The 24,973-nt window shown below is 52.0% G+C and overlaps 1 protein-coding gene across 1 annotated transcript in view; it reads left to right on the top strand.

Moving 5' to 3' along the window:
- Positions 1-24,973, top strand: part of CACNA1H (calcium voltage-gated channel subunit alpha1 H) — a 146,888-nt gene that overhangs the window by 43,729 nt on the left and 78,186 nt on the right. The window contains exons 3-6 of the mRNA XM_042037332.1: positions 7,230-7,341; positions 8,997-9,130; positions 13,704-13,801; positions 19,060-19,219. Coding sequence (XP_041893266.1) covers positions 7,230-7,341; positions 8,997-9,130; positions 13,704-13,801; positions 19,060-19,219 — 504 coding nt within the window. The remainder of the gene's footprint in view (positions 1-7,229; positions 7,342-8,996; positions 9,131-13,703; positions 13,802-19,059; positions 19,220-24,973) is intronic.

Below are 24,973 nucleotides of genomic sequence, written 5' to 3'. Positions count from 1 at the left end.
TGCTCCATATCCCATAAGGTCCATATCCCAGAGGTTTGCTACAAAATCATCCCAATCCTTGCTTTTCTGATACTCATTTGCCCTTCATCCTCTTGGAACCTGCCAAAGATTCAGCTCCAGCAAGGAATCCAGGGATTCACCCCTGCCAGTCCTGCCTGCCGGGGATTTATCCCCAAATTCCTGTATGCAGCAGCTCCTGGGAGGAGATTCAGGAGCAATTCCCTATTTTTGGGGTCAGTTGGATGTGGGATCCGTTGTTATCTCAGCCGTGCTGCATCTGCCTGTGCCTCATTTCCTTTGGCATTGAGGATTTGTCATCCCGGCAGAGCTCAGATAAAAGGGAATAAATCCGGAGGGAGGAGAAGCACGGGGAGAGGATGAGAGAGCGTTCGGGGTGAGGTGCAGGGAGGTGCATTACTCACGCAGAGCAGCCATAAAACATCGTGAGACTGTCTGGGATCCCACAGCAGCCGGGCTGGGAATTCCCAGGATAGAAATCCACGGAGAACGTCTCTGGGATGTGTGGGAATGTGTTTATGTTGGGATTACAGTGCGACAGCTCAGGGATGTGTCACAGCTCCTGGGTGGATTCAGCCATCCCCAACTCAGCCTGAGGGAAGGAGGAAGAACCTGGGAATCCCTGGGGAACCTCCAGCAGGGCTTTTTTTGTCCAGGAACAAACCCCCAGGCAGGAATTCCAGGTGGTTTAGCTCCAGCAGCTCCTTAGGATTTCCTTGGCTCAGTGGTGTCCTGGTGTTCCTGGTGGAAGGTTTGTGGGACCCCACACCCGGGGTGCCCCATATCCCCCATGTCCCTTTTGGAACATTGGTATTCCCTGGGATTCCTCCAAGCTTTCGTGGGATGTGTCCAGTCCTTTCCAGCTAATCCAGGATGGGAAAACGGAGTGGAAAAAACGAGGCTTGCATCCAAGCTGGATTTATCCGGGGAAATTCAACCCCTCAGCGTAAAATGAAGGGTTTGGGGAGGGAGAAAACCCCAAAGTGCCGCACTGGGATGATCCCAGTGGCACCTCTGTCCCCAAAATGTGGCACAGGGGCCCTGCCTGGCCTCTCCATCCCCTTCCCAATCCCAGAGCAGCTCCCAGGTCACTCCGGCCTTGAGGTCCTTCCTGAGCTCCCGGGAATTTGGGGAGCTCTTGCACTGCCAAGTTGAAAATCCCAGCTGAGAATAAAGCTCAGCTTAACTTTGAGCTCGTTTAAATATCAGCTCAAGCTGCCCCTGGAATCAAAGCTGCCTCAATTATCCTGAAAAAATAACTGCCCCTATTCATCGGGAGAATGTGCCAGGGATCCCGAGTGGAGTGGGAACTCTTGGATTGGGGATTGGATTTTAGTTTTCCCTCTTTTTTCCACTGTTGCAGTCAGGGGGAAAAAATAAACCGAGTCCAAACCGTCTTTCCTCTCCCAGTGACGCTCCCCAAACAGAGCAGGTCAATCCATGGAATTGCAGGACTGGGATAGGCGAGCGGTACCGGGCAGGGATGGATGCTGCTGCTTATGGGAATCCATCCCAAGATTCCGCTGCAAAGCGCTCGGCTCTTTGGGAATGGCACTGAGGTTTTCCCACCTGAATCCAAATGAAAATGAAAACAAAAAAAATCCCAGGACCTGCCCTGGGAAAAGGGAGCATGGAGGGAGCAGGCCATGGGGACTTCCAGGGTTGTAGGATTGTATTTTGGATGGAATATTCCTAAAACTCAATGTTCATGGAATTCTGGAATCTCCTGGGCTGGAGGGGATTCCCAAGGATCCAACTCCTGGCCCCGCACAGACACCCCGAGATCCAGATGTGTCCTGGGGGTATCCGGGATGCTCAGGCAGGGAACAGAAGCTCGGGAGGCTCCAAAATCCCTTTTTTTTTTTGCCCCCTGTGACCTCTTTTAGCCCTGCTCATTCCCAGGAACAGCCCAGCTCGGGATCCACCGGGAGCACCGAGGGCTCGGCCGTGGCTCCGCTCCAGGACCAGCTGGAAAAGCCACGGCTCCACCGAGGCTCTGCACATCCCAGAGCCAGGGAAAAGGCTGGGGAAAAGCTGGGAAAGGAGTGCCTGGAGCGTGGCAGGGCCCAGCCAAGCCGAGAGTTCCCCTGGAAGCTCGGAGCGTCATCCCTGAGGTGAAAAGGGCATTCCCTGTCTGGATCCGGCTTTGGGAGGGATTTGTCTCCTCCAGCTCAGCACGTGGCTGGAGCAGATGTTGGAAAATGAGGCAGGAATGTGTGGCTGCTTTGGATCCACCTCCAGCCCGGAGCTGGGAATGCTGCCAGCTCCCCCTTCCCGCTGCCCCTTCCCAAAATTTGGGGCCAGACAGTGCCTGCTTCCCCTTCTCCTCAATTACGGCTGCAAAATCCTTTCTCCGCTGCTCCCTGAGTAACCCTGGGAGGGATCATTGGGAATGTTCCCCATTTTTTCCCCCCTTTTTCCCCCCCCTTTCCCCCCCCTTTTTCCCCCCCCTTTTTTCCACTTTTCCGCCCTTCTTTTTCCCTTTTCCTTTCCCTTCCTTTCCTTCCCAAATCACCCCCCAATCCCGCTGCTCTCGGAGGAGCAGCACATCCCTGGAATGCTGTGGAATTCCCAGGAGCTCTGTGTGTGTGTGTTTAGGGCATCACTCACATCTTAAACCCCACAAACTGAAATTCCCTTGGCTGCTCCTCCTGGAAACATTGGTTTTTCCTTGGAACTAGAACTGGGATTTACGGCTTTGGGTTTTCCCTCAGCCTCGGGTGCAGCAGGGATGGATCCATAATAACCCAGATCCCACCAAATCCCAGGGGTTAAAATAATGGGTTAAGTCTCCAAAATCCTCTGAGTGGCTTAAAAATAATAGGATTATGGGAAAACGGGAAAACAGTGCCATGATCTTCTTGTGCTCAGCTCCTGGGTGCCGGGCTTGTGGCTCCTGACTCTCTCCAGTATGGAATGAGGATTGGGATTGGGGAATTTTTAAATGAGGCTGCTCCCTCTGGAGCACCTGGGAATTTGGGCAGTGGATCCTTCATCCCAAGGCATGGGGTGAAAGCGGTGGATTTGTGACATCCCAACAGTTTCTGCTGTGTTTATTGCAGGAATATTTGTAGGATTCGAGGGATGGATGGTGGAGAACCATAATAACCAGGATGCTGCCAAATCCCACTGGATTTGGCAGTGGAAAACAATGGGTAAAGTCTCCAAAATCCCTTAAATGGTTTAAAAATAATAGGATTATGGGAAACTGGGAAAATAGTGCCGTGATCTTTTTGTGTTAAGTTCCTGGGTGCCAGGCTTGTGGCTCCGGCCTCTCTCCAACATGGAATGAGAACTAGGGAATTTTTGAATGAAGCTGAGGCCAATCCCTCTGGAACACCTGGGAATTTGGGCGGTGGATCCTTCACCCCAAGGCAGGGGATGAAAGCGGTGGATTTGTCACAGTGGTGATGCCATCCCAGCATTTTCCTGCAGGAATATTTGTAGGATTCGAGGGATGGATGGTGGAGATGATCTCCATGCAAACGGGGAGGGAACCGCCTGAGTTCCGGGATGGCTGAGCCTCCACATCCCAGCAGGTTCCGCTGCTTTTTTTGGAGTTGGGAAGTGACCGGTTCAAAGGGAAAGATCCAGGATGAGGCCTGGCAGCCTGGTCTGTACTGAGGGAATTGATAAAGGGATATTGAGGATGGAGCTTCCGGCCAAGGAAGAAATTCCCAGGCAGGGAATTTTTCTCCCATTTTTCAATTAAAGAGGAATTTTAGATTTGAAATCAGGATTTTGACCTGCAGAGCAGGAAATCTCCTCCCAGCATTGCAGGGATGGGGAAGGGTTTTACAGTGAGGGTGGGGAAGTCCTGGCACGGATTCCCAGAGAAGCTGGGGCTGCCCCTGCATCCCTGGGAGTGTCCAAGGCCAGGTTGGACAGGGCTTGGAGCAGCCTGGGATGGTGGAAGGTGTCAGGATTGGAACTGGATGAGCTTTAAAATTCCCTTCCAACCCAGCCCATTTTATGCCATGAAACTCTTCTGGAAACAGGAACTCTCCACACAGAGAGAGCCTGGGTTTTGTGGTGCCACATTTAAACTCAGGACTAGGTTTTAGTTTAAGTCGATCCCTCAAGGCAACCGGGAGCAGCCCCTGGGCTCTGCTGCTCCTTCCCGAAGGGAATCTGGGAATTTGAGCTTGGCCCAGATGTTCTGAGGTGTCTTTTCCCTGGAATTTCTGCCAGAGAGGGAAACACGGAGCAAACCCTTTGCAGTCCTCTCTGCATCCAGCCGTTCTGCCGGATCCCCCTTTTGGATCCTTCCCCTTCCAAGGAGTCGGGAGTTGCCATGGTAACTGCCGAGTTCCCAGTTCTGCGGAGTCACGGTTTTAGGGGATTTGCCGGGAGGATCCCGGTGCCAGCAGGATGGGTGCCATCCCTCACCTTCCTTGACCTCCTGGCTGGAAAACAGCTGGAAAATTGCTGTGGAAACATCCACAAGGATGTTCTGTGGGAATTCTGGCTCCAGTCACCTCCCTGCTCTTTGTGCTGCTCCAGGATTTTTTTCACCTTTTCCTCACTTTTTCTCCTCCGGGTGTTTTCCCATCCTACCAGAACTGGATTTTCATCCTCAATGGATGTTCCAAGCCGCTCCAGGCTCCAGGAAGGACGCTGGGAATGTGCTCCATAATCCCACCCTGCCAAGCAGCATCACCCCCCCCACACCCAGAGGGGGTTTTTGGGACATTTTCATGGGGCTGCTGGAGCCTGGATGGCTTTTGGGGGCTCTGGAAAAGCAGGAAATCAGGGACTCAATCCCAGATTTTGAGGCTCCTGCAGATCCAGGGGTAAGGAAGGGGCAGTGAACTGAAATTCCCTTCAATTTCTGCCGGGAGGGAGCTCGGCCCCATTAGGGCAGAGCTCTGGGAGTAATCCCACTCTCCAATTAGGGATTTCCCTGGCATTAATCCGATGGGAACTAAATAGGGCAGGAGCTGAATGCCTGTGAGGGAGCCGGAGGTGCAGGAGGGGAATTTGGGCTGGAGGGGCTGAGGGAGGATGGGAGCATCCCTGGGAATCTGAGCCTGAGCGGGAGCTGCTTCCCTCCTCTGCTCCGTTCTCCATCCAGAGCAAAACTCTTCCCACAGTGGGTTTTCCTCCACCTTTTCCGCCTTTTCTGCAAAGGCAGCACAACCTTCCTTTCCCCTTTCCCCTTTCCCCTTTCCCCTTTCCCCTTTCCCCTTTCCTTCCCCTTCCCCTTCCCCTTTCCCCTTTCCCCTTCCCCTTCCCTTTCCCTTTCCCCTTTCCCTTCCCTTTCCCCTTTCCCCTTCCCCTTCCCCTTCCCCTTCCCCTTCCCCTTCCCCTTTCCCCTTTCCCCTTTCCTTTTCCCTTTTCCCTTTCCCTTTCTCTTTCCCCTTCCCCTTCCCCTTCCCCTTCCCTTTCCCCCTTTTCCTTTCCCCCCTTTTCCTTTCCCCTCCAAACATCCATGACCACAAACCTGTGGCAGAGCCTTCCTTTTTCTCTTGGAAAATCCAAACCACTCCTCTGCCACCCTAAAACCCCCCAAATTCCAGCTTTGGAGTCACAGGGATGGAGCTGGCTCTGCCTGTTTTTAAGGAATTAAGGCACTGATTTCAAATCCAGGGACGATTCTTCTCCTGCTGGTGATTATTTAGCCATAAAAAGCACTTTTAAATCAGTTGGAAGATGGAAAAAACGGAATTTTTTGGAGGTGGGATGAGCAAAGCACCTGATCAAAGCTCCGGGGAGCTGAGCAGAGCCTTTGAATGGTTCCAAATCCACAGGCTCCGATTTTGGGGACTTTAAAGGGGGGGAAAAAATCCCTGCAAATATAATAAAGGAAATTTATGCAACTGCAGGAGCCCTGGGAATGTCACAGGAGGCTTGGGAATAGCACGGGAGCCCTGTTTATAGGGAATTTCACATGGATCCCATCACTCCATGCAAATATTGGGAGTGGCCGTGGTTGGGGTTTTTTGGGTCTGATTTGGGGCGGGATTGTCCCTGTGCTTCCAGGCAGGGAAGAGGGAAGAGCATCCAAACAGCTCCTAAAGATGGGAAAAATCAGGAAGAAATCATTGGAGGGAGGGAGAAATTAAACCAACATTGGAATTGCAGCATGGGAATTTTCCTGATGGAAAAATCCCATCAGGAGCTTCTCCTGCTTCACTCCCGTGGGGACTGGAATTTTATTTCCTTTATTTCTCTGATTTCCTACATTTATTTCCATCTTAGACAAGCGTGTTTCCAAGTTTGCCCTGTTCATTCCCAACTCCAAGGTTTTCCCAGCTCGGAATTTTCCAATTAAAGCCCCTCTAAAACGAGAACTGGATTGGGATCAGGTTTTAGGGATCTGCAGGATTTGACCTCACTGATTTTACCTTTTTTCCCCCCTTCTGGATAAATAAGAATGGGCAAAACCAGTTTGAGACTGAAGCCCTGGAAAAAGAATAAATTTTATCGTGAACTGATAAAATCCTGGATAAAATATTCCTAAGGAATCAACATGGAAGGGTTTTTTATCCAGGTTCCCAAAGAGAATTGCTGTTATCAGAAAGAATTCAGTGCCTGCGCTTCTCTCTGCCTCCCCCACGTGTGGCTTTGGAAGCAAAGAACATTTATTCCCATCCAGATGTTTTCAGTTATTTTCCCTGGGAACGGTTCTCTCGTTCCCGCTCAATTTATGGAATTATTCCGTCTTTTTGTGGGATTTTTAATTGCAAACAGCAACTTTGGGCCTATTTTGCACTGATGCAAATCACCACTTCCTACTTAGATCAATTAATTATCGGTTAATTGAGTGCTGGTGGATCCCGTAAGGAAGACGGGGTTTTTTTAAAGACTGGAGACTCCAACTGGGAGCCCTTTCCTTCTTTTCTGTGCACTCATGATCCTGAATCCCAACATTCCCATCCTTGGCCCCACCAGCTTGGCTCTGTTTTCCCTTCGTCCATCAGGATGTGGAATCTGTCCCTCCTCGAGATGCAGGAATTGGGTCGGAATGAGAGAACCTCATCCCCACAACTCCAGAGGGAAACAAGGAGAGCAGGATGGCAGCAAGGAACCGGGCACCGTTCTGGTGCTGCTCTCTTGATGTGGGGTGATTCCCTGCTAAAACTCGGGAATGGGAGCTGGGAAAAACCCGGGAGAAAGGGCTGGGATGGGAGGAGGGTTTGGATGTGTCCATGGGACGTTGCCTGGGCTGTCCCCTCGCAAAGCTGTGCTGTCCTTAACGCCGGTGGCACCTGGTTCGAGCACGTGAGCATGCTGGTGATCCTGCTCAACTGCGTCACCCTGGGCATGTTCCAGCCCTGCGAGGACGTGGAATGCCAGTCGGAGCGCTGCACCATCCTGGAGGTGAGGATCCCTCATCCCTGCGATTTGTGTGACGCAGGGGGTGGCTGCTCTGGGATGGGAGCCCCATCGTGTTCCTTTTCCACGGGAAAAGCTTTCCCGCAGGGATGGGTTTTCCAATAGGCTGAGGCGTGCAAAGCCTGGCCTGTGTGGGCTCTGCTTTGGGTGAGGCCTAATTTGGGCCTGTCCCAACAAGATCCTTTCTGTCCCTCCTTAACAAGGGCAGGGGGGCTCAGAAGCGGGAAGCCAGATCCCACTGGATTCCTTGGACACCGCAGAACTCCTGCACTCCCATCCCTGGAAGTGTCCAAGGCCAGCTTGGACGGGTCTTGGAGCACGCTGGTCTATGGAAGGTGTCCCTGCCCTTGGCTGGGGTGGCACTGGATGAGCTTTGAGGTCTTTCCCAACCCAAACCATTCCATGATTCCACGGCCAACGCCATGAGGGGGAATCTCTCCCTCCCCTCCGTCGGTTCCATTCCAGCCAGCTCCTGCTGGGATTGCTCCGTGCAGTGTGGCACCAGGGACTGCCTTTGTTACTCCGTTCCCTTCTCCATGAGCAAAAAACATGGGATGAGCCCATCCCTGCTCTCCTCCACATGCCAGGAGAAGTGGATTTGGGAATTCTCCCCCTTCCAGAGCCCCCAGCCCCGTTGGCCACCCCGAGCTCAGGGGACATCGGGCCTGACCCTCGTCCCTCCCTGCTGCCTCCCGGCATCCCCTCGCTGCCATCTGCCCGCCGGAGCAGCTTTGGAAGCACATCCCGGGCATCTGCTGTGTGGGCAGCTCCTTGGCTTCCCGCACATTCCACAAGCTGGGAATGACTTCCCTCGTTCCCAGCGCGTGACATCGACCCTGGATCACCGATGTGCTGGCGGGACAAGCTTGGCTCCTTTGGATCCCGCATGGAGCTGCTGCTTTCCTTCCCTCGGGGTGTTCCAGCCATACGGGAAGGCCACTGGGATCCTCCATGGAATCCCAAACTGGTTGGAAGGGACCTTAAAGCTTATCCCATTCCACCTCTGCCATGGGCAGGGACACCTTCCCTATCCCAGGTTGCTCCAAACCCCATCCAACCTGGCCTTGGACACTTCCTGACAGGTTTTAGGCAGGAAAGGGCTGGAAAATCCCCATTATCCCTGCTTTGTCCCAGCCTGCAGGAGGGATTGGAGGGTGGAACATGAGGTGGAAAAGCCTGAACTTCGTTATGGAGGCGTTTGGGTGCCAGTAATTAAATGAACTGAAATTATGGAGCAAAATTCCTGTGTAGTTTCTTAAGGCAAAGTTGGTTCATAAAGACAAATTCCTCTCCAGCTCTCCTGGAGCCCCTTAGGCCTTGGAAGGAGCTCTGAGGTTTCCCTGGAGCCTTCCCTTCTCCAGGTGAACATTCCCAGCTCTCCCAGCCTGGCTCCGGAGCCGAAGAGCTCCAGCCCTGTGACATCCTCGTGTGGACGAGCAGAAGCTGGGGGCACTTCCCAAGCCCTGGAATGAGCCAGGAGCTGTGCCAGGGGGTGCCACCACCCTGCAGCTTTGATTTTGGGGTTGGTAGGTGGCACTTTGGTGAAGGGAACATGGAATGTCCCCGTGGTGGGAGCGCTCGGATCGCTCCCTCTCCGAGCACAGCAGGACTGACTCAAATCCTCTTTTCCCGCTCTCCAGGCGTTTGACGACTTCATCTTCGCCTTCTTTGCCGTGGAAATGGTCATCAAGATGGTGGCCCTGGGCATCTTCGGGCAGAAGTGTTACCTTGGGGACACCTGGAATCGCCTGGACTTCTTCATCGTCATGGCAGGGTCAGTAACCTCCTCATCCCTTTATCCTGAGAGCGGGAAAATCCCAGCGAGCCACATCCGTGCCTTGTCCTGGCTGGTTTTCAGAATGCCTGGGGAGGCAGAACCTCCCAAGTCAGACCTTTTAATCCCCACCCCAAAACCATGCTGGGTTTGGGGTGAGTTGTGAGTATCGGGCAGAGCTGTGGGGTTTTTGTAGCAATCCTTTCATGTCCGTCAGATCAACACATCCTGAGCTGATCCACATGTCCCGGTGCTGTTGTCTCCAAATAAAACCCCCAGAGCAGCTCAGCCCCATTCCTACCCCGTACCACCCTCGGAGTGAGGCAGGAATGGGGCAAACAAGGAGAACAACAGCCCCAAACTCCCACTAAGAAGGTTGAAATCCCAGGGGGAAAAGCTGACCAGGAGTTAACCCAAATTCCAAGCCTCCTGTAAACTCCTCCTGGTTTTTCTTCAATTCCTCCTGGATTCATTCCCTCTCCCCCAGCTGCTGGTTTGTGCAGGATGTGTTAATAAACAGCTCCAAGGAAGATCCTGTTGCTTTTGACACCACTTCCCTCTCTCCCACAGGGAATAATGGAGCGGAGTAAAACCTTGGCAAAGCTCAGACTTTTTTTTTCCCCCCAATAAATAAATGGCTTTGGATACCCCAGGCTCTCCTACCTGCTCCGTACATCCTGGGAAGGGACGGAAAGCTTTAATTACTGCCTGACTTCTGCGTTCTTGCGTTCCTAATGACTGACCTGGGGTTAATTAAAACATCCTTGGAATATGTTGGGGCATTTTCCCCCTTCCATTAGTGCTGGGCCATCTTCCCTGCACTAATGGGGTTTTGTTGTGCTCCGTGTTATTTGTCTGGAATACAATTAGGGATGGTTTTAGTGCTCTGAATAAAACATAAGCTCTCCTGAGCGGCGCTTCCTCGGAACTCGGGTGCAGTTCCAGCCCGGGAAGGAACATCAGGGACAGCAAAAAAACAAACCCTTATTATTAATTATTTTTTTCCTTAATTACGCTTTCCTATAAAGCTGCTGCAGTGTTTAAGGGAAGAGTGGTAGAGGAAGAGCAGGGAACACTCGGGATCGGGATTGTGCCACCTGTAACCAACATGCTGAGGGTGTTTTTCTGCACTGGATATGCGGGATGAGCTCTCCTGAGGATGAACAGAAAATCCCCAGCTCCTCAGAGATGCCCCCACCCCAGGACTGGAGGACCCCATGGAGGCAGAAGGGCTGAGCCCTCTGCTCATCCTCAGGGGCAGCTTTGGAGCAGGAATTTTGCTGTTGGAATGAGGGGGAAAGTGGCTGGTGAGGCCATTTGGGAGTTTTCCAAGGTTTTTCCTCACCTTCCATGGCTGGGATATGTTTTAGGAGGATGAAATCAGCAGGAGGCGCCGCTGCAGGTGTGGCATTACTCAGGCTGGAGATAGGAAGAAGAAAATCCCCTTCCCTGGCTGATCCTGGGCTATCTCCAGCTGGTTTTGGTGGATTTGAGCCGTACCTGGGATATGATTTCCCATCTCCCCAAAGAAAAGCTGGAGCTGGGAGCACCCCTGGGGGAGGAGAAGCCCCCACCCTTCAATCCTCCTAAACCTGGAGCTGTTTTTCGCAGGGAACTCCCCCCTGGAATGACAAGGCTTTTTCCAGCGAGGGGATGGATGTGCTGAAGTTATTCCGAGGTTTTTTGGGATAAAAAGGGAAACAAGTGATGGGCAGCACTTCATTTGCCTGTTCTGCCTCCTCAGAGGAGCTGATTTGCCTCAGCAGCAGCTCCAAAGGGAGCAGGGAAGCTACAAAATAAACACAGCTCCTGCCTCCAGCACAGATCGTGTCTGAAGTTCCTCCCAGCTCCCGGAGTCCTTTCATGTTTTCCTCGCCTGAGAAATGTTCCCTGGAAAATTTCAAGCCCAGCGGAACTCACAGCCTCTCCGTCTGCCCAGCAGCCGAGTTGAAAGCGTTTCCTCGGCATCAGGACAGCTGATATCGAGAGGTTCCTGGTGCATCCAGTCCCTGGAGACATCCCAAGCTCCCAGGATATGCCTTGGATCCGACAGCTGAAGGTTTGGAAGCTGTTGATGGCACAAGACACCCCAAAGCCTTGTGCCTCCTGTTTTTCAGGGTAGGGAATCACCTATCAAGTGCCAATCCATCCAAAAATTCCCATCTCCAGTGGTTTCTGTGGGGCATTCCCAAGAGATTCTTGATCTACAGGTGGGATCTGAGGACAGGACCCCACACTTGGCCTTGCGAAGAAATCTTTGGCTTTTCCATGGAGGTTTCCAATAATTTCACTGCTTGGAGGGAGTCCAGTCTGGGATCCATCAAGGCTTCGGTGGGCAATGTGGATCCCCCTGAGTGTTTCCTTCAAATCTTCAATGGAGTATCCTGGAAAGCCAAACTACCGGGATCAGAACTCAGATCTTGGATTATCCATCTTTCATCAGCTCCGCTCCGAGGGCCAAGTGAAAGTGAGGCCCTGGGAGTTGTCCCGTTAATTTGCTAATTATGGATGTGCTTCCTGGAGGACAAACCCAGCTCCCCCTGGAGCATTCCCTGCTCCTTTTCCACTCCATGAGGAGTTCCCCACTGGAATCAGTTACGCTCAGATTCCCTCCCTCAGCCTCTGGATAACTCCGGGCTGTGCTGAGCTGGGCCCACACCAGCGAACAGAGCCGGGCCTGGCATTGGCACTTCAGGGACTTTAAACCCCACTTGGACAACTCCCACAAGGAATTTGGAGCCAACACCTGGAGCTGGCTCCAGATCCCTCCCTGCAGGTGGGAACAGGCATTTCCAAGGTTTTCCCACTGTGTGGTCCTTCCTGAGGCTTCCCAGTGCTCTGCTCCAGCTTCGCAAGCACACGGCAGATGGAAGCCCTGGCTTTGTGCCATGCTGGGGTTTCAAGCCCTCGGAATCATGGAATTATTAAGGTTAGAATGGATCAACCCAGCCCCACCACCAATTTCACCACTCAGCCATGTCCTCAGTGGCTCCTGTTCCTCGGTTTTGGCTCAGTTCCTATGGACAAGCTTCTGATTTATAAAGACTTGCTCCTTCCCCCAGGAGAAAAAATCTTTGGAAGTTGATCACCAAAACAGCTCCAAATCATCAGGAATTTTGCACGGCAAATTGAGGGTAAGAGGCAAAGTCACGTCAGTGAGATGCCAGGGGTGACCTCAAAGAGCTGCAGGACACGGCCAGCAGAGTGGGAAACCTCAGGAGAGCCAGATATTCCCAATTAAACCGTGGAGAGCCAGGCAGAGATTCCAACAGGTCAGGAAGGCTCCGGCAGCGCCCAGCTGGGACACGCGGGCAGGGAGGAACGGGAGCAAGGCTGGCAGGATCCCCGAATTCCGTCTGCTGATGGCGCAAATCCGTCCTGCTGCTCCTTCAGCCCTCTGGCTGTGGATTTTTGATGGACTTTGCTCCATCCTGGCTGCAGATTCCATTGGAAATCTCTTCCCACTGACCCTTCCCAAGTGCCCGGGTGCAGCAGCTCGGCTCGGACTTGCCTCTGGCCTTCCGTATCTGTTTGTTTCTTTGGAAACCCAAAGCAAAACCTCTTTTTCCATGGGATCCAACAGCTCCCTTGCAGGGATGCTTTGGATGCTGTTGTGTTCTTGGAACAGGAGGGATTTGGGATGTATTTCCAAGCGTTCCCCTGGAGTGAAAGCCATAAATTGTAATTCCAGCCAGGCTAAGTGGCCGTAACCCCATTAAAACAACAACTCTGCACACGGTTTGCCACCCATGGATGGAAAAGAGAAGGAAAACTGACTCCAGGTCCTTCCCAGAAATGCTTTGGGGGAATGGGGAGGAAGAATGAAGAAGGAAATTGTCTTCATTCGGAAGGCTCAAATGGAATTAAATTATTTGTGCGTTGTTTGTTGGAGATTCAGGTTTGGTCACGGTGGGAGAGAAAAGCTGGGGTGCAGCTCCTTGTCCTGCAAATTCATGGAATCATGGAATGGGTTGGGTTGGAAGGGACCTTAAAGATCATCTTATGGCAGGGACACCTTCCCTATCCCAGGTTGCTCCAAGCCCCATCCAACCTGGCCTTGGACACTTCTGGTGATCCAGGGGCAGCCCCATCTTCTCTGAGAATCCATACCAGGGCCTCTCCACCCTCACAGGAAAGAATTCCTTCCAAATATCCAACCTAAATTTCCCCACTTTCAGTGTGAACCCATTCCCCCTTGCCTCGTCCCCACAATTCCCGCTGAAGATTCCCTCTCCAGTTTCCTTGGATGTTCCTTCACATCCTGAGAGGAAAATCCTGCTTTCCAAAGTGTTCCCTGTGCTGACAGTAAAGGTTGGAAGGGACCTTAAAGCTCATCCCATCCCACTCCTGCCATGGGCAGGGACACCTTCCCTATCCCAGGTTGCTCCAAACCCCATCCAACCTGGCCTGGGACACTCCCAGGCACATGGAATTGCATCCGCTGGAAAAACTGGAAACACAGAGTGGGCGGATTTGCACCCCTGGGCTTGCAGGCAGCAAAGCTTTTCCTGACCCCAATTCCATGCCAAGCCAGAGCATCCCCATCCTGACCCCTTTCCTGTTTTCCCTGCAGGATGATGGAATATTCCCTGGATGGACACAACGTGAGCCTCTCCGCCATCCGCACCGTCCGCGTCCTGCGGCCACTGCGGGCCATCAACAGGGTCCCAAGTAAGTGACACCATCCCGGGCACGGCTCAGTCTGGGAAAACTGGGAAAGCATGGGAATAACCCCACCCCACCTGGATTTCTGAGCTTGGTCTGGGAAAACTGGGAAAGCATGGGGATAACCCCACCCCACCTGGCTTTTTGCTTTGTGGAATCTGCTCCCCTGCTACTGAGAGGAAATTAATTGATTTGAGTTTTTAATGGCGAGTTAGAGCTCGTCATCCTCGTAATTGGTGTTAGGAAAGGCCAAGGGAGCAGGGAATTGACCCTTGGGGCTGTTTTCCAACGTTTTTGTGGCTTTTCTGAGGAAAACAGCTCTGCTCGTGGTGTAAAGTAAACAGTGTTCCTCCAACGGAAGGGAAAAGGTCACTTCCAAGAGGCATCTTCTTGCCCTGCTGGGTTCATTTTCCCTCCTCGGCGATTTAAGGTCTTTCCATGACTTTATGTTCGGGATTAGCAGCTCATGAGCCTCCCTTGCTGCTAAAACCCCACAGAGGGTTTGCTCCGTGTGGAGCAAAATTGGGATCATCCTCGATAGGAAGTTCAAGTGGCTCCTAAATCCGTTTTCAAGTGGCTTCAGCTGCTTGGCTTCTAAATCCAATTTGAAAGCCGAGGCACACCGCTGGAAGAATTCCCCGCTGGAATCTGCCAGCTGCTGAGCCATCCCGCACAAGGTGCTCATTGCACAGCAATTCCAGCCGTTCCCAACCCAAATCCACTCCAATTCAAATGCAGCAGCATTGTACGGAAATCACAGGGATCCTCGCAGAAAGGGAAAAGGGATTTTTCCCGTGCTTTTGGAAAGCACTTGGGGTGATCCAGCCCCACATCCTGCCTGGATTCCTTGTCAGCACATCCAGGGACAGCCAAACAACCTCCCCCAGAAGGAGTTCGATTCCAGGCCCTCCGAGGAAAATGTGAGGGAGCAGATGGATGTTTATACCCAGGAGCCTCGGGAGTTTCTCTCCGAACTCCAATTCCACAGGATTTTTCTGGAAAACAAGGAATAAAAGCAGCGAATTCCACAGTGACATCCTGAGGGAAAAACAAGACCGAAAAAAGGAGAGGCGGAAAAGAGCCACAGAACCCTTTGGAGCTTTGTTTTCCTAACGGGCTTTTGTTGCCAGGGTTTTGGAAAAGCACAACACGGAGCTTCCCTCTGGGATTCGGAGCTCCAGGGAAGTTTCCCTCTGGGATTTGGGACCTCGCTGCAATGGGGTGGAGCAGAGGGACCCTGGCACCGGCTGGGCTCGGAGCGCTCCAGGCCGGGATGAGGATCAGGCTCCCTCTGAACTCCTTCAAATCCACAAAACCCCTCACAGTGCTCGCATGGAATAGTGGGAATCTCAAGCTGGGATCAGCTGGGCTGAGGGCAGCAGCCAGGGGAATTTAAGGATTTACACCGAGCTCCAGGGATCCAAACAACTCCAGCTTTAGGTGGAATTTTGCTCTCACGCTTGTCTCCCTTAGCTCCGACGTGGAATGAGCCTTCCAGGCTGTTTTCACTGCACTTCCCATGGGATTTGCACATTTTTCCAGCAGACAGGTGATAGAAAATACCCCATTGTTCGGTTAATATTCCATGGGATAAAATCCAGCGAGTTTGGAGTGGAGGTGCCTGAGGAGCACCTGGCCTGGGCTGACACCACCACCCGAGCCCTGAGCAAGCGCCAGGATTAGGATTCCTAGAAATTATTCCCAGAAATATCCCCGTTCCTGGAGCCTCCACTTGTCTGGGAGACACCAACCCCATGCACCTGGAACCTCGGGAATTTTGCTGTTCCAGATCGATATATTCCAGAACCTGTGGAGAAGGGATGGGGACATCCCTGGATTTTTGTGGCTACATTTTCAGCCTTTCATCCATGGGGATGGCACAGCTCATCCAAGGGGTTTCCTTGGAATTCCAGCACATCCGAGCAGTGGCAACAGCGCAGCCCCATCCATGCCATTCGCAGCTCTGGGAGTTGGGAATGGGATTTTCCACAAGGATGTGGAGCAGATAAAATTCCCAGGTGGCTCAGAAGAGATGGACCCGGCATTAAATCCAGGGAAAGAGGGAGAACCAGCCTGGAGATTCATCCCTGGGATTCCTGGGCTCTTCCTGGGATCCAGCCAGCACTGTCAGCTCGTTGCTTCCAGGCACCATAAATTCACCCCCGGGATGGTTTCGTCTGGGCAGAAAGAAGAACCGCGGCCAATAAAAACATCATTTCTTGTAGGAATTCTTCCTTCCGAAGCGCCGGAAAAACAGAATTCCTGCAATTCATACACTCGCCAGGGGCTTGGAGTCGTGGATATTTTTTCAGAAGTGCTCACTGGGGTTTTTTTAATATTTTTGTTTTATTTTTTTAAATTGTCTATTTTTTTATTTCTATTTTTGATATTTTTATTTTAATTTTCATGTTTTCTTTTTAATTTTCGTCTTTATTTTTATTAGTTTTAGTTTTATTTATTTTTCATTTTTATCTTTATTTTTATTAATAATTGTATTTTCTTTTTCTTTTCATTTTTCTTTTCATTTATTTTTATTTTTACTTTTATTTTTTTAATTTAAATTTTAATTTTTTATTTTTTAATTTTATTTTCATTTTTTGTTTTATTTTTATTTTTTCATTTTTATTTATTTTTATTTTTACTTTTATTTTTTTAATTTAATTTTAATTTAATTTTTTTTAATTTTCATTTTTGGTTTTATTTTTACCTTTATTTTTATTTATTTTTATTTTTATTTATTTTTAGTTTTTTTAAATTTTTAAATTTGTATTTTCATTTTTATTTTCTTTTTTGTTTATTTTTATTTTTACTTTTATGTTTCAAAATTAATTTTAATTTTTATTATTATTATTTTCATTTCTTTTTAGTTTTTATTTTCATTTTTTTTTATTTTCATTTTCATTGGTTTTATTTTTATTTTTACTTTTCTTTTTATTAATTTTTATTTTTACTTCTATTTTTTAGTTTTAATTTATTTTAAAATCTTTTTTCTTTAATTTTTTAATTTTTATTCTCCTTTTCATTTCTATTTTCCTGCTGTGTGGTTTCAACCAGGCATCCCACAGAATGGGAATGAAAATCCCGCTCCTTGGTTCAGCCCCGGTGCTGCTCTTTTCCCATGGCACACTCGACACCCCATGGAGTGGCTGGAGAACAGCCGGATTCCATCTCCAGGATGAACAACCCCAAATTCCAAAAGGAGCTGAGCAGGAAAAAATTGTCTGGCACAGGGAGAGAAATTTTACCCATTTTTGGAAAAAAGAGGGAGGATATCAGGGAGAGTGGGGAGGAAAAAACAGGAGAAGATCCCAGCATCGGCTTTCCAATGGGGATTGAATGAGTTCTGTTTTCCAAAGATGGATTTGCAAGGAAAATGTTGGATTTGCTCCTGGGCAGGGCCGGGAGTGGGATTTGATGATGCTGGTGTGTCCCTTCCCGCTCGGGGTATTCCGTGATTGTGTGATGGGACACATTGGGAATAAACACCAGGAATCCCAAACCCCCTCTGCCTCCTCTGCAGCTCCAGAGGATGGAATTTGCTCCGTCCCTTCCCTCAGGGTGGCACTGGGACAGCACAGGGACAGGGATGGGGTGGCTGGCACAGGCTGCCTCTTCTCGGGAGAGGATCCGGCGCCAGCAGCTGGAATTGCGCCGGAGCCAAGGCCCAGTTGGGCACGGAGACCTCAGAAGGCTCTGGATGCAGAGGTCATTACTCATCCCTAATTATTAATTAGCTGGAAATTCTTGGCCAGGCTGGCGGATGCCCTCGTGCCGCCTGACAGGGTGGTGGCAGCTCCAGCCCCGCTTGGCTCCCTGGGATTTGGCTCCCTTGGATTTCCGCTGGCAAATCCACACGAGGAGCAGTGTGATGGGATCCCAGCTCCTGCCGGCAGTGCCTGGGAATGCTGGGACGGACGGGTGGGAATGCTGGGATGGACGGACACCGCTCTCCTGGAGACCCTGATGCTCCCAGCACCCACCCCCGAGGGCTGCAGATTCCAGGCTCAGCATCATGGAATTACGGGAGAGGCGTCAGGCGCAGCTCGGGAGAAGCCAATGGAATCTGCTGGGGGAACAGTGAGTGCCTGGATCCAATGGGATGACTCATGGAGAGCACATCCCGGGAATATTCAGGGAGAGAAGGCTCCACATGGGCAGGCAGGAAGAGGATTTCAGTGGGATAAATCCCTCCAAAGCCAGCCGGGTCTCCTTGCCAGCAGTCACAATTCCCACCGTGCCATGAACTTGATCCCTGTGGATCCCAAGGCTTGTATTTGGCTTTATTCCCTCCTATAATTCAGGATTTGCCTTTGTCCCTTCCCTCTTTTCCTCAGTTCATCCGTTATCAGCTGTTGGAATAATGGTTTGGCCCTGTCCCAGAGGTTCATTGAACCTCTGCTGAGCTCCAAGTCGTTATTCCCATTTTATTCCCATTTTATCCTCGACTTTGGAGGTGCCCTGAGGTGTGGGAGGGGCAGCCCCCAGTCCCAGCCCCATCCCTGCCTCCTTTCCCAGTCCTCCTTACCCTCCCACCAGGAAGGTGCTGGGAATGCGAGGCTTGGCTGAGGCTCTGAAAGGCTCCCATTCCTCGAGTTGGAATGTTTGAGACGGAATATTTGGTATGGAAATCAGCATTTCCCTGGCACCAGAGGCTGGGGGAGCCCAGGGCTCATGGAGAGGTGTGGGATCAGTGGGAAGGTCTCCCACAGCCTCTGCATGAGGAGGGAAAGGGAGCAGAGCTTTCTTTGGAGGGAGGAACATTTACATCCTGCTTTCCACCCTCAAAGTCAGAATTCCCCTGCTTTCCCAGCTTTCCAGAATTTCCCTGTGTCCAGCAAGGAGAGGAGTTCTCCATGGAAGAGGAATTCTCTGTGGTGGAGGCCCAGCTCCCATCCCACCCCAGGCTCCGTGGTTTTTAGGGGAACAGTTTCTGTGATCCATCAGAGGAGTTTGCTGTGTTGACAAATCCGTATTTTGACAATTCCTCCGGAGCCTGATGATTCCCAGGAGTGTTTCTCCAGGAAAAATCATCTTGCAGTTCATGTGTCCTTGAGCCCTCTGGAAAACACCTGGAAACCCCACTCTTGGATCCACCCTCTGCAGATTGCTGTTTGTTCCCATTCCCTGCTGAGCCTTTGGCATCTTCCCCTCCCTTTCCAGCCTCGGGCTTTGGGGGAAAACACCAACATCCCAAATTTTCTGCGCATCCAACTTGGGAATGGTGGCTTCTTCCCATCCTAACACGGTTTTCCCTTCTCCCACAGGTATGAGGATCCTGGTGACCCTGCTGCTGGACACTCTGCCTATGTTAGGCAACGTCCTCCTCCTGTGCTTCTTCGTCTTCTTCATCTTCGGGATTGTCGGGGTCCAGCTCTGGGCGGGGCTGCTGAGGAACAGGTGCTTCCTAGACAGGAATTTTGCCATGTAAGTACAGCAAAAGGAAAAATTCTCCATCTTTTTCTTCCTTTCTGGCCCCTGCTGGAAAGATCCCAGCCCTCAGCAGGGCTCTGGGTCCAGCTGGGAGCTTTTTGTCTGAAAAAATCCCATTTGTCAGCGACTTCCTGATGGTTTGAGTGGCTCTTCCGTGTTTTCCTGCTGCACCCTCAGGATGAGGATGGGAGTGGGTTGGATCAGCTCTGCCTGAGATCCCTGACTCTGGGAATTGGAGGATTTAGAACGAATTCCCAGTTCTCCCAACAGTTCGGGTCACCGAGCACACTGGCAGGGGGTTGGTGAGTTGGAGCTGCTGCTGAAACCCAGAGGTAAATCCTTGCTGGGGTTTGGAGATCAGCAGCTGGATGTGAAAAGCATTCAAATCACTGGGACACAGCTCCCAGTGTGGGACAGGCATCGGGAACGGGCAGCACCTGGATCCTTAGGGCTGGAAAACACCTCCAGGATCATCGAGCCTAACCTTAAGGAGGCGAATTTTCCTTTGAGTTCTCCCAGGCCGGGCAGCTGCATGGAGCAGCCCCTCTGATAATTGACCCTCACTGCCCTCCTGAGCCTCACCTGGGACCCCCAGCCCTGCCCAAGGCCCAGCAGCTCGACTTAAGCCCAGCCCAGGCTCTTAGTCTCAGAATGAGGTTATTTAAGGATTTTTAGTTGGGATTCTGGTGCTTGTCATTGTTCCTGCTGCCTTTGGCTCCTGCCCGAGCTCCCTGGATGAGTCCTGCATCTGGTTGTTCCTCTGGAGCCTGCTGCCAGCCCTGGGCTCTTCCTGCTGGGTTCAGAGTGGGATCGTGGAGGTGCTGCTGGAGCTGCAAGGGCTCCTGGCTCATGCCAGGCTTTGGGGCACTCCTTGAGCTGGGGCTGTTGTGCCCCTGCCCCTTCCTGAGGTGAGGACGCACCTGAGCACCCGCAGCACAGCACTGGGATGAAAACTGAGTGCAGCCAGCATGGAAAAGGGAGATTTCCCTGGGAAAATCCTCCCAAAGGCTCCTGTCAGAGCCGTTGGCGGCTCCGAGGTGAGGAAATGCCCCAGCCCAGCTCTCAGGGCAGCTCTAACTCCGGGAGAGGAGATGGAACCTGTAATTCCATCCCTGGGTAATCATCTGCTGTCTGCACTGGGATTGTCTGTGAGACAGGCACGGCTCATCCCTCAGGTCCTGCTCCTGCCTCTCACTGCTCACTCCTGGCCCTTCCAGCTCCCTGAGCCTTTCCCTGTTCTCTGGACCAGCTCTGGTGGCATTTATTCATCCCAGCAGAGTGGAAAATCGATGACTCTGCCACGGGTGTGATTCCACGCCCACATCCCGATGCTCCAAACCCTCTCCTGCCACCCCCAGCAGGAATTTGCCGCTCACCAAAACCCTCTGCGCTCAGAGTGATCCCCCCCGAGCTGCCATTCCCAAGCCCAAATCGTGGTGTCCCAGCCCTGCTTGGGTGGCCCCGGCGCTATAATTAACTCCAGCGAGCCCCTGTCGGTCTCTTGGAGTCGGGATCTTAAATGCTCCGTGATTTTGTGCAGAGCGGAGCTTTTAGGATGAACCACAGGGGAAGCGTTTGCTGAGCACAGCCATTAAGCAGCAGTTACGTAATGGCCATTAGCAGCATCAAAGGCCTCGCAGGATTTTCTCATCGGGCCTTGCTCCTCGTCAGGGAAGGCACAGGAAGCTTTTGGGATGAGCCGTGTTTCAAAGGGTTTGTCCGGGATCGTCTCCTTCCCTCTGGGATGGATCCCGGTCTCTCCCCAGAGTAGCCGGGAATGGTGAATTTAGGGGGTCCTGCCCAAGTCCTGTGGCTTGTTGTGATTGAAGTTGCAGCATTCCAGGGGGATTTGGGGAAAGGAGGTTGCTGGGGTGCCCATGGGGGAGGAATATTCCAACTTCCAGCTCTGTCAGCGGGAGAAATGTGGGGTACTCTGGTACCTTCACCCCGAGTGGTGCTGCTGGGTTGGGCTCTTGGTCTGCGTTAATTCCAGACCTGAGAAATCCAGCTGTGATCCAATCCCTGCATTTCCAGCTATCCCAGGTCTACTGGAGCTCGAGGTGGAAATTTTCGGGAATCCAGATGGAACTGTTCCCGGGGTTTTTTAGCATTTCTGACTCATCTCTCAATCCGGGTGTCAGGACGTGGTTTGGCCCTGCAGTGGCCATTATCAGCCCAGCAGCAAATTGAAAAGGGAAGAAAGGCATGGAATGACCTGGAAAGCACTTCAGGGTTCCATCTTCCTGCTGTTGGACAGCTCATGGAATCCTGGAATGGGTTGGGTTGGAAGATACCTTAAAGATTCTCATTCCAGCCCCTGCTGTGAGCAGGGACACCTTCCCCTATCCCAGGCTGCTCCAGCCTGGCCTTGAACACTTCCAGGGATGGGAAATCCAGGATTTCTCTGGGCACAGAGGTTTCCCAGTGCTTCAGGAGGGGCTGGAGCATGGATGGACAGCCAGGCTGGGGCTGAGCATGAGCTCCTGGCTCTGATTTCTTTTACAGCCCCATAGAGAGGGAAAACCTGAATTATTGGAGGGTGTCCCCTCGGCGCTGCTGCCAAACTCTCCCAGCTGAAACCAAAACTGGATCTGGACAAAATCCAGGGGCCAGCGAGGCAAGGAAGGGTCCTAACCCCAAATTTTCTGGAGGAAAGGAGGTGTAAGTGAATCACAAACAGCTGCTTCAAATCCGGCCTTGCCCTGCTGAGTCCTGCCCTGCAGTTCCTGGGCCTGCAGCTTTTCCAGAGGCATCACGTGGAAGGGCTGACTTTGATTTCTGCCATCATTCTTCTTTCCCATGGAAACCTTTTCTTTTCAATCCCCCTCGAAAGTCGGCAGCTCTGAGTAAAGTGACTATTTTTAAGTTTCCCTCATTGTGACAGAAATTTGGGGACTTTTTGGAGGTGCACTGGGAATATCTGCCGGGTTTTTTCCTCCCTGCCTTTGGGAGCTGTGCTGTTACAGGGCTGGAATGAGGTTATTTAAGGATTTTTAGTCGGGATTTTGAAGGAATGGCTGGGTTGTTGCAGGAGTGGGTTGGAAGTGGGGCTCTGTTCATTGGGACATGGGAGAATCTCTCCCTCCCCACCCAGTGATCGTTCAAAACCTGGGATGCTCCCTGGGATGAACTGTGCTTCCCTGGCAGTGCCAGGATGATCCCACTGCTCTGATCGGGCAGTGGGAGCTGGAGGGGGAATTCCTCAAGGATTTTTGGTGGGAAGGAGGAAGGCTTGGCATGCCCGGGTGGGAAGGACAAGCAGAGCCAGCAGCTCCTGGGTGACATCTCCGGGATATTTATCTCCCCCTCTGGCTCCTTCCCACCCTCCTGAGCCGCTCCCGGTGGAAATCAAGGAATTGGGTCAGCCCCAGCCTGTCTGGGCTCTTCTCCTGGGGCTGCTCCATGTGCGTTGGGATGCAGAGCAGCATTTTCCAGTCCGGGAGCCTTTCAAGGAACTCAGCGGCTCGGAAGGCGGGGAGGGGAGGGAGCTGTGAGGTGCTTTGTGTTTCCCTGCTGCCTCAGGACACGTCCAATGTGAATTTTCAGTCTTGATGAACTCAGGAGCTGCTCAGGGTTGTTCTGCCTTTGGCTGGTGCGAGCTGGGAGGAGGCTCCGGCAGCTCGGAATTTGTCAGGAAGGTGTTGAATTGCTGCTCCTGGCATTGCTCAGCAGGATTCCCTGGGAAAACAGGGAATTCATCCCACTCGGTGCTGAGCTCCTGCCACCTTTTCCCTTCCCTCCTCTGCTCCCCAAAGCTGGGGCAGGATTGTGCTCAGCGGTGCTCCAGTGGTTGGGACGTGTGCATGGGATGGACGGGGTGGGAAAGCTGCCCCTGGGGGAGGATGGAGCAGAGAATGATCCATTAGGAGTGGGAGAAAAATGGATTTTCCTGCCCCTCTGTTGTCCCAGGGACAGAGGAAGGGAAATCCAGAGGCTGTGCAGGGAGCAGGGCTGGGAAAGGCTGGGAAAGGGGTATTAATCCTCTCTCATGAGATAACAGATCCATCCTGGGGCTTGGCCACTCCTGTCTCTCCCCCAGAGCTCTCCTAATTAGTGGGTTCATTAGCATTAATGAGTGATGTGACTCTACCTGTTGGCAAGGAAGTCAGGAAGACTTGGAGGTGGATGGTGCTGGCAGAACTCATCCATTTTTGGGGGGATGTTGGGGATTCCCTCATTCTGCAGCATTTTTTTTTCTCGTTCTTGCTCTCTTTCCTTCTTTCCCCTCTTTGGTTTTGCCAGGAAAAAAAAAAAGGGGGGGGGGGGTGGGGGGGGAGGGAAGTTTTAAGAAAAGGCCCGAAATTTGCAGTGTTTGCTGCCAGTTTGGGTCCCTTCCCCTCTCACTGGGTGGTGCTGGAGCATCCCACAGGAGTGGCTCCTTCCCAGTGGGATGGAGGCTCCTGGCAGACAGGGAAGGGGGAAAAGTTGGGCAGAAACTGCCCCCCAGGTGACTGATTCTGTCATAGAGACAAGTTTTAGTTTGGAAATGATTTGGGGACAGCTGCAAAAGTGAGGAAAGGCAGGAGGAAAAGGGAGGATCGAATCTGTCAGGCAGCAGCAGAACCGACTCAGCTTCCCCCACCCCTTCCCAGCCGAGCTGGGCTTTGTTTTCCTGCTTGGATTTTCCCCCCACAGCCTCCAAACCGCACCGTTCTGCTGCTTCTCCAGATGCTTCGTGCCCAGATCTTCTCTGCACAGCTCCTCAGACCCCAGCCCAGGGCTCTGTGTCCTCAGGCAGCCGTTCTTCATCCCAAAACTCCCCAAACGGTGATTCCTGGGATGCACAGAGCCTGTCCAACTGTGTGTGGCTCCTCAGGACCATTCCAGAGGGATGAGGGTTGATCCTGTGGTTTGCCTTTTGGGGGTTAAAGTCACTTCTCAGGTGTCTCCTCTCTGCTCCTTGTTCCTTTTCCCAGATTCTCCAGCTCTTCCCAAGTTTTCCTGCAGCTCGGTGTGTTTCAATCCTCTGCAGTCTCCCCCCCCCCCCCCGGTTGGTGCCTGATGTGGCTGCTGCAGCTCTTGACCCATTCTCCAGCCTGTTTTATATGGAAATTTCCTCCCAGGGAAGCCAGCTGGTGGGAGGGCAAGGAAAAGGCTTGCAGGCAGTCTGGGAGGAAAAACATCTTCCAGGTTTTTCTTGGATCCGAGGCCCAGAGACAGGGCAGGTGATGTTACAGTTCTGGCTGGAGGCTGGGATGTGCAAGGCGAGGGGAGGAGCTGCTGAACACAAATTAATTCCCAGCCAGCGATGCCCGATTCCCGGGACACGCTCCTCTTTCCTCTCCCATTTCTAGAGCTGATGAACCCTCCATGCCCATCTCAGGGAACAGGATGATGGAAGAGAACCAAATTCCCCCGGGATGTTGTTGAGGGCTGATTTCCCCTCAGCTCTGCTCTGCAGCGATTGTTCTCTCCTTAAACTCCTGCTTGGCTCCCGGGTTTTGGGCAGCAATTCCGAGCAATTGTACGGAATAACACTTGTTAAAGCCAAATCTCTTCACTGGATAGGGACATTCAGGGAGGGATAAAAATAGAGCTGTCCTGGCTGGAAGAATTACCTGGTTATCTTCTGCCCACATCTCTGATAATGTGTGTGTTGCCTCTCCCTTATCTCCGGGTGATTGTGGAGCACCCGAGATCCCTGGAGCTCGGAAAACAGTGGGTGAAGTTGGCTCTGGAGCAATGCAGCTTCTCAGCTGGAGCCCTGAGCGCTGCAGGCTCTCACCAACGCTGAGCTCACGGCCCAGA

This window comes from Corvus kubaryi, unplaced genomic scaffold, assembly GCF_017639235.1.
Source record: "Corvus kubaryi isolate FWS band 111438036 unplaced genomic scaffold, C.kubaryi_AGA036_p1.0 37387, whole genome shotgun sequence".
Lineage (NCBI taxonomy): Eukaryota > Metazoa > Chordata > Aves > Passeriformes > Corvidae > Corvus > Corvus kubaryi.
Note: the sequence above shows the minus strand (reverse complement) of the source record. Positions and strands in the feature narration are given on the sequence as shown.